The sequence below is a fragment of the Buceros rhinoceros genome, unplaced genomic scaffold, assembly GCF_000710305.1.
Source record: "Buceros rhinoceros silvestris isolate BGI_N320 unplaced genomic scaffold, ASM71030v1 scaffold15600, whole genome shotgun sequence".
NCBI lineage: Eukaryota > Metazoa > Chordata > Aves > Bucerotiformes > Bucerotidae > Buceros > Buceros rhinoceros.
The window spans coordinates 29,884-39,116 of record NW_010391499.1 but is presented as its reverse complement, the minus strand read 5'-3'; the positions used below and the strand labels follow the sequence as shown (position 1 = coordinate 39,116).

The window sequence follows — 9,233 nt, the reverse complement described above, 5'->3', positions numbered from 1 at the left end:
CTCTTTTTTTTTTCTTCTAAGAGACCCAAATTCATTAGCCACTTTGAAAACATTTGAAAAAGCAGTTGAATGGGCTAAATCTGGAGAATTCACACAAGAAGATATTGACGAAGCGAAGCTGGCAGTATTCGCTGCTGTAGATGCACCGATAGCTCCTTCAGATAAAGGTCTGTTCTCATCAGCCTCCCAGTGCCAGTATTTATTTATTTAAGTTTAAACAGAATAAAATAGTTTGCTAGACTGTATCGTATGATAAAATTTGTACTTGGCAGTTGTAAGACAATTGCAGTTTGAAGGAAGTGGTCAGTTCCTGTGGCTCCCTTTCAGAAATACCACGATTCAGTCTCTCTACTGAAGTTTTTGTATTCACACCGCTCCTTGATGTCAGGGAATACAGGTAGGAGATGGAGGTAGATTAAAGAAAGAACTTTAGGCTTGGAAAGGGTGTTATGTGCAAGCAAATAAAAGGGAATGTTGGTATTGTGATCCAAATAAACAGAAGGATGGTTTTCCTGACACAAGTATGCTTGTCGACGGTGAATGTCACTAACCCGTTGTGCACGCTTCTGTTGAAGAAGTTACAGCACAAGTTTGTCTGCTGGGGTGGAGGGTGTTATCTTCTTTATATATCTGCATACTTACGAGGGCTTGGTAGTATCTTCACATCTTTTCAGTTGGCTCACTCACTGCTTTACTTTCCTCCCTTTTCCCTCCCTCCCTCCTCAGCTTAATTTCAGTCCAAAACCCGTCGAGTTAGATTAGACGTCTTTCCTATTCATAAAGGAATTATAAGGTTAAAATTAGCGTTACTTTAATATGTACTCGCCTTAACAGTAACTTACTAAACAAGAAGACTTAAAACGAAGCTGGATTTCAGCTGACGGAACTTAGTTTTGGTCTAGGAAATAAAAGCAACCTGATTTAGGTGCACACGAGTGAAAAGCCCATGTACTGAACGCTGGCGTTTGGCAGTCAGGATTTACGTTCTTTACACGCTCCTCAACGGAGCTATGGCAAATTTAGTGAAACACTCAACAGAACACTGCTCAGCTTCCAGGCCTGGAAGCTGTTGCAGAGAAAAATACCTACTCTGTCACACTGCTGTCACTTCGATCACAGGCGCTGTGTAAGGACTTGAACAACCTTACCAAACTTGGAAGTCAGCCCTGCTTTGGGCAGGAAGGTGGATGAGGTGACAGTTGTCCTCTCAAGTCACAATTTTTCCCCTATGATTATTTGCGTGACAGAAAGCTTTTCTGTGATTATTTGGGAGCTGTCTGGTTGTTCACAGACCTATAATATTAATAAAAAATATTAATTCTAAAATTTCAATAGTAATACTAGAATACTGCAAGCAAGTATTCCAACAGAAGCACTAAAGTGTTTCTGTGGAGACTTTTGTGTGTGGTACAAAAAGGGGATCAAGTTTGTTACAGTTAAAAACCACAATAAAAATAGAAGCTTCATGAAATGCAGTTGGGCTAAAATGTTAGAAAGTAAAGTACTGACACTCTTTAGAATGAACCATGTTCAGGTGTTCTGTATCACCATTACATTTAGATTTTTGACAAACTGAATCACTTCCCAGAATAGAATATGAATCTTCCTCCTTCCTAAATAGGAAACGCTCACAACCTCAGAGAATTAATTTACCCAGTTCCACGCTTTGATACCTGATGTACAGTTAGGTACTGTCTCAGAACGCTGGCCAGTGGTAATCTCTCTTCCTCCTTCCAGCACACATACTTTCTAGTTTGCCGTTCATGCACTTAATCGTAACTGAGATTCCAGTGCACTAATGCGGTGTGTGGTTTTGGGTCTTTTCTTAGGAATGGATCATTTCTTATATGGGATTTCAGATGAAATGAAGCAGTCGCACAGAGAACAACTTTTTGCTGTCACCAGTGATGACCTAGTTGATGTAGCAAACAAGTAAGTCTGTGCTCAATTTAGGAAAATGTTTACTTGAAAAAATAGAACCAGAACCTAATTTGAAGAAGAAAACAGCAAGAAGTTCTTGGATATCTTCCCTTTGCTTTTGTAAGCTGGAAAGAGATGCTGGTTATGTCCTGCTTATGCATTTTAGCAGATGTAATTCCCTCCTACGTTCTGAATCTGTGGGAGATTGCTTTACTTTTGAATGGTCCAGAAACTGTCTGAGAGCAACTACACTCAGACATCCAGGTCCTGGGTATACGAGCTGGTTCGTCTAGACTTGTAACATTTTGTGCTTCTTTAGGCTTCTGAATTCCACTCTAGACATAAGAACTCTGCTACTGAAGATGACAAGGTTAAGGAGATGGATTAGCTAGGGCTGTGCTTTAGTAGATTCTGCTATTGTGGTGACTGGGGAAAAACCACTGTAACTCCAAGAGTTGCTGTAAATGCCAACAGGTGGTACATATCAAACAGCACTTTTTCCTGAGATGGGAATAGTTTGAACTAACTGATACAGCAGAGCTACAGACAGCTAAATGCAGCAGCTGCTTATTTGTTTCTGTTTTTTTTCTTGCAGGTATCTTGCAGCTGGGAAGAGCACTCATGGTCAAGCTGTACTTGGCCCAGAAAATGCAGATATTGCCAAAGATCCCTCGTGGGTCAAACGATGAATTGCTGCTGAACATCCAAGCTATTCTAAAACAAGCCAATCATCTGTGTGACTCTAGAATTAGGATTTTTTAGTCACTTCGAACAGTGCTTTGGTCCAACTTAAGTGTTCATTTGTGCTTTTAACAGTGTCCAACAAACCAGTTAAAAGCTGTCCTTAAATATCTATATGATATATTTTCTAACCAGGCAGTATTTGATAGCAGGAATTACATGCTCTGTGTGGCAGAGACCGACCTTAAATATTTTGCTGAAGATTCACTCCTCCGATCACATATGAATACTACAGAAATTAAATATTTTTGTATATGTAAACCTCTAGCATTTTAAATAGCATTTATTTGAGATCGTGTGCACTGTTGGATATATAAAGAACTGTGTCTCATATGACAGATTTCTTTCTTTGGTGTGGTTAAGTCCAGCTTGCTTTATGTAAGCCACATACATACATACAAGTGGAGGAGCTTTGTGACAGTATGTTCCACCTTGGGTCAAGCACTTCTGTAGTGAACTGCAGGGTGGGGGGCAACTCACTGATGAATCACTGTACAGTCAATTTGAAGTTCAACTTACCTTGCAGTGTTCACTCATATTTTGATATGAAGTGGCCTGGTCTTTAACTCTTTGTCAAGGTCTAGCTAACAGACAAACAAGCACAAGGAAACATTTTTGGCTGCATTTGTCAGCCTGATTTTGAAAATCAATTTTACCCTTATTCATCATTAAAAAAACATCCACAACATGGTCTTGAAGGAGCTGAGAGAAAGGAAACGAATCAAGGACCAGATGACACACTTCTGAATCTCAAGTTGTTAAAGCTTCTCCCCCCTCTGCTGAATAAGTTTTATCATCCCTGTACAAGGACAAAGGATGCTGAGGAAGCTGTGAAAACCAGCTTGCCCTGCTGTGACCACTTCCTCCATGGCTAGGGAAGGGAAAGGGCAGCTGCTTTTTCTCCTTCCCTGGAGCGTACAGAGAACCTTTCATGAAGCATCATTTCCCTCCATTGCTTAAAAGCAGGCAAATACAATTATGACAAGACACTCAGCATGTTTGCAACAGTATTTTATTTCACTTCGGATACATTAAGCACATCCTGTAACTCAACACAAGGCTAGCCATCTACACTTGCTTTTTGGGTGTAAGTACTCAAACAAAGTGCGGTAGATGAGTAACTTACGGAGTGCATAGAACGGTGTTGCGCTTGCTGTTAAAGGGTAGTATCAGTACATGGTGCTTATCCACTGGATGCTAGGGTTGTTTCAAACGGAACACAAATACAGGACAAAATCTGTGACATCCGAACGCCTGGTTCCACATAAAGTGCTGGTACAATAATTTAAATGTTACAAAACAAAGCTGTAACGATTCTAAAGCATTGTTACTCACAATGTGCATCTATTACAATAATCTAGAAGTGATGTCTTTAGATGGCTCCGGTTTCTGCTTCCTTTTGGCTGTGCATAGCAACATGCTCCAGCTGGCCTGAATCTGAAACATCGTAACTCGTCTTGTACTTGGCCAGGATTTTCATCAGTGGTCGCAGCTTCAGCCACCACTGCTCCTTGGGAATCCTGTGTCTGTAAGAGGTGTGGCAACAAGGAAAAGATAAGGAGATTTACTTAGTCACTAAGACAAACACGTTTGACAATACTAACAGGAATGGCCTGCCTTATAAACAGGATCAGACACAGATACTTATGGTGGGATGTAAACACTGACCCCAGAATACTGTAATAATGATTAGATTTCACTGGAAGATGTTCTTTATAGGCAAACGTAACACCAAATTCAGCACAAAACCGCTGCCCCACTGAACTGTGCCAGAAGTAATTCAAGGCATAGACAATTATGAGGAATTTAGTTAAAAGCACAGTGGAGTCCCAGAATTCATAGTGAGAGACTCCCAAGGAGGATGAAGAGAAAGCATGAAGGGAGTTGTTAGAAAAGACAAGTGAACAATCAAAGTGAAGCACTGGCTGAATGCAGGCCAAAGAGTAAAGTGGAGTAAAATGGTTGGTGAACACTGTGTGTCAGCAGCATGGAGAATTTGTTCGTTTGATGTGGTGAAAGGAAGCCTGTGTTTAGATGTTTAAAATGTAAGCGGCGTATACATACACAAAGTCTGTTTCAGTCTTGAGCTCAGCCACGGGTTGGAAAACAAGGTTGCGTCTACGCATTCCCAGCAGGCAGACCGAGTCATCGGTATTGGCAAATACTTTGCCTAAAAAGAATGAAACAATTCAGAACCTTTCTTACAGGCTTCTAAAGGCCAATACTCCTGTGCTGTAATTAATCTGAACAGGAAGCCTACAGTAGCTTAATTCCAGTTACTGAATATTTAACGTAATGATACAACATCAATTAGTACTTTAATAGGGTTAGGAGATCTTCACTTTAACTTCGCTTTGGTGATTAGCAATGAAAATATAATGTAATTAAGCAACAATAAAACTGAATTTTAACATCCAATTTGAAATTAGATTTTAGTAAATAGTGCTTTACAAAAATTCCCAAAGAAGACATATTACCTTCTTCTGTCTCCCATGTAGCCACCATGGAACAAAAAGGAAGAACAGATGTAACTATATAACCATCAATTCCTTCATGCATGAAAAGCTGCAATCACACTAACAATTTTTTAGAGAAAGATAAGAAAACAGCTATATCAATTCTTGACCTCACTTGAAGGGAAATCTTACTGCAGGAAGTGTAGCAAGCCATTACTGAATAATAAAAACATCAAGAGGGAAGAGGTACACTGACTGACAAACCAACACACGTTCGTGTGTTCACACAGCAGAATAGTCTTGCATACTGACAGCCGATCAAAGACAGTAACGAGAGACAGCACCAACATCTCTGCACCTTTTCGGTAGGTTTCTTTCAGTTTTTTGGAGATCCATTGCATAGCTTTCGCAGAAATTTTTGTTCCGAAGTTTCTATCAAACGGCGAAGGTGCACCACCCTGTGATAAAATTTATGGGTTGGTTAGTTTAGTTGTCGACTAAACTAAACACTGAAGTGTTTGTGTCTTTTTATCTTGTCAGTCATCTCCGTTAATGGCCTGCTCTACCTCTAATTTCACTCTTCACTGTGAGATAAACGGAGGGCACTGTTTTCCCTTTCTTCAACTTCCTGTGAGGATCATTCAGCACCGCCCAGCTATCACACCTCCACAGATGACCTGAACCGGGAAACTGTTGAAGGAGGGGTGTCAGAAGCAGCCTGAGAAACCAGAGCCCTGACTGCAATCTAGGAAGCCTGGGAAGCACAGCTCTCTCCTGCAGCTAGGACAAAAAGGGCCGTAATGCTGTGTATGTAGTAACAGGATGAAAAAACTACACTAGGGCTTCCTAGACTAGTAATTGTTTTTTTTTTTCCCCTTGGGTGTTCTAACTCCAAGTATTACAGCAGCATTTATATCTTTCTGGGAATGGAAGGTGGTGTTTTCACTTTTTTTTTTTAAAAAAAAACCCCACTGTTTATATTATGTAAAGTTGGACTCTTCTGTCCATCTTCAGTGCAGCAGTTGGGACTGAAATCACTGGTGAAGTAGTTCCAAATAGATTGTTTGACTAATGTTGGTCGTCTTCAAAATACACTTTGCTAAATTTTTTTTTTTTTTTTTACACAGGAAGTGACAACCTCAGCGTTGAATCATCTGAAAATATATGAGTAAGGGCAATACACACACAACTTGAAATGACTTACAAAGAAGAGGCAGCAGTTTCACTACTGGTACTTAGGAAATTTGGCTCCACATATATTTTTTACTCTACCTCAGTCTGTAGCCGAATTAGAATTGGACTAGTTGCCTACCACCAAGCAGTGCACTAAGATGAAGATGCAAGGGGTAGCTCACTCCTGTCTCTTCTACAAGAACAGTGCATCTGCATGTATTTTCTTAATGAAATCTCATCTCTCCCAGTGTTCAGAAACCAGATATATTATTCCAGATGGGCAGGTGTGTTCTAAGGATGTATTACAATAATAAGGTAGCTGTATATCTATTAAAAAAAGTATAATTGTTAATTAATATAGGCAAGAGAGGAATAACAGTCAAAGTCATTAAGAACCTAACACATTTTTTCCTAGATTTTTATGAAGGAATTGCAATAAAATGTAATGCTAACAAGAACCTCTGAGTTACCTACAAATAAAAATCCAGACGCTTTTTTCTTTAATCCTGAGTCAGACTTGCTTGAAATGCTTCAACAGCTTATGGTCTTTGTTCATACAAAGTTAAGCTTGTCTTTAATTTTGTCTTTTTTACCTGCTGCATGTGGCCCAATACATTTTTTCGACAGTCAAACACTCCTTTTCCTTCTTCAGAATACAGCTGATAAATGAAGTCGGTTGTGTAGTTCTCATTGCAGTTCTCATTTCTGTAACAATTAAGGCCAGACACAGTTAGCAAATTTACTATTAACTAGTGGATGTCTTTACAGCTACTGAATGTCAAATGTTTTCCCATTTTCTTGATACCAGTAATCACGGCTGGGATATTTTCATCTGATCACATATGTTCACTTCCATGTAACATGCTCATGAATGTTAAATCTGCATTACTTTTACTACACTGACATCACGGGCAGGTCACTTGGAATCTATCACTGAATGAGGTAGTGAAGAATACCATTAGATGTCTATAAGTTCATTATGCAGAGGAAAAAAATGCATTAAAACAAAAAGTCATTGACATCCCATGTCGTCATTTTGCCCTTTATAAAAGCATGAATAATGAGGAGTACCTTAGGCTGTTCCTTACCAGTGTTGTAAACGTAGGATATTTTTTCACCCTAGTCATAGAACTAGTAGAACCTGAACAAATATAATGGTATCCTCATAGAACTTACTGTGGTATTCGTTTTTCAGCACTTCACTACTTGGCAGACTGAAAATAAGTGCTCAGGAAAGAGAGAAGCTACAGCCTGATTCAGGCTGCCTAAGACGGTGTAATTTTAAAACATGGTAATCAACGTATTTTAAATGTTTTCATTTTTGAAAGAGACTTTATTCTGTGCTATCTCCTGAAGTCTAAGTAGGATTTTTATAGTAAAGGCCATACTATATGTGTACATATGTATGCTAGTTTTCACACTATCTTTAGTAAAAAAGAATCTGCAATAGAAGACAAAGCTGATGAGAACACAGGATGAAGTATTAGGTTATAGAGCTAATACATTAACGTAGAAGGAAATAAGTTTTGGACTTGAGCTTCCAGACAGCTCCCAGAATTGCCTTCTAGAGCAAGAGCTTTACTAAAAATCTCATGCTGCAAGTGGCCAAGCAGCCTACCTGGCTGGAAGTGTTCAGCATCTCTGGTGCCATGTATTAAGACTTCTCTTGCTTACCTCAGCACTAAACCACGCTGGATACTGGTTTTCATTTTTTCAGTCAGGTGTTCCACATTAGCCTACAAACAATAAAAGTATTTTTAATGAGCCATACAGAACTCTAAAACAACTTTAATAAACCTACATATCCTGAGACCGTCTGTAAAGCATTCCACAAAAAGTATGTGCAAATTCAAATAATCAGCAGGTTTTTGCAGGTCCAGGGTAATAGACTGTGCATGGTTGTTCATCCTGGGCTAAAACTAACTTCTTCCTCGACATCACCAATAACTAATTTTAGTTGCAACTCAAAGTTGTTTTTTGTATGCTATACTGCATACAAATACTGGTACAGCACCAGGGTGGGTAACCTCTCTGAACATAAAAATGGAGAAACTTCCACAAAAGATCATAGCTTGCCCTTACTCCCAGTCCCTGCAACCGTCCTGTTATGGACACAGTGATGTGCTGCTGTGCTGGCGCTCCCACATGTGACATGAGGAGTACACGGTGCTGAGAAATGAGTGTGGAGAAATTACGATTCATTTCACGTCTCTTTTCCTTACAGGAAATCTCTCTTTTTAACTTTGTATTTGTCCATGACTGCACTAGTACCAACTACCTCAGAAGTGGAAAATCCTTAGAGTAGGCAAGTTCCATATCAGCTTACCCTAATCTGTAAACCTTAAAGCCTGAGACCTTTATTTCAGTAATACCTCCAAACATGCTCTGAATAGTATGTAAGGTGTATTTTACAACTACTGCTATGAACTGAGGCAATACCATAATGGAAAAAGTATTCCTTCCCCATCCCCCATTGTTTTTTTTTCTTTTAAAACTGCCCAGATCTGTTCATTTACATGTAATTTGAATTTCCATCAGAAGCATAAAAATGAAACAATTCACCTAGTAGTGTTTACTGGCTAATACAATACTTTTGTCATTGAACTGAACCTGATGCCAAGAATAACGGGGTGTATGTTCCTTTATATAATATGGCATAAGAACTGGCATCATACCAAAGTGCTACTGACAAGTGCAGCCTTTAGATACAATACCAACATTTTTTTTTGTTACATGAGGCAGCTACTTCAAATGTACATGTGTGTACAACAATTTTAGGAGCTACTTAAACATGAGAAAAACATTCCTAATGCTGTATACCTGGAGCTCTCGAATATCAAACTGTTCTTCAAAGATGTAAGCAGCGTCAGCTCCTGCAGCGAGGGCCCCCATATTAGCCAGATAACCACAATAACCGCCCATGGTCTCAATGATGAACACACG

At 39.3% G+C, this 9,233-nt stretch overlaps 2 protein-coding genes across 2 annotated transcripts in view; one reads left to right on the top strand and one right to left on the bottom strand.

Annotated features, from left to right (window-relative positions):
• Nucleotides 1–2,615, top strand: part of PITRM1 (pitrilysin metallopeptidase 1) — a gene marked incomplete at its 5' end in the record, with an annotated part of 27,564 nt that extends 24,949 nt beyond the window's left edge. Inside the window, 3 exons of the mRNA XM_010142054.1 lie at nt 22–167; nt 1,830–1,932; nt 2,516–2,615. Coding sequence (XP_010140356.1) covers nt 22–167; nt 1,830–1,932; nt 2,516–2,609 — 343 coding nt within the window. The remainder of the gene's footprint in view (nt 1–21; nt 168–1,829; nt 1,933–2,515) is intronic.
• A 1,041-nt stretch (nt 2,616–3,656) lies between these two features.
• PFKP (phosphofructokinase, platelet) overlaps nt 3,657–9,233 on the bottom strand; it is a 31,487-nt gene continuing 25,910 nt past the window's right edge. The window contains exons 16-22 of the mRNA XM_010142043.1: nt 9,111–9,233; nt 7,965–8,026; nt 6,884–6,995; nt 5,476–5,575; nt 5,139–5,144; nt 4,726–4,831; nt 3,657–4,187 (exon numbers count right to left, since the gene is read on the bottom strand). The exon at nt 9,111–9,233 is cut by the window's right edge and continues 3 nt beyond it. Of these exons, the coding sequence (XP_010140345.1) occupies nt 4,034–4,187; nt 4,726–4,831; nt 5,139–5,144; nt 5,476–5,575; nt 6,884–6,995; nt 7,965–8,026; nt 9,111–9,233 (663 nt within the window). The 3' untranslated portion in view covers nt 3,657–4,033. The remainder of the gene's footprint in view (nt 4,188–4,725; nt 4,832–5,138; nt 5,145–5,475; nt 5,576–6,883; nt 6,996–7,964; nt 8,027–9,110) is intronic.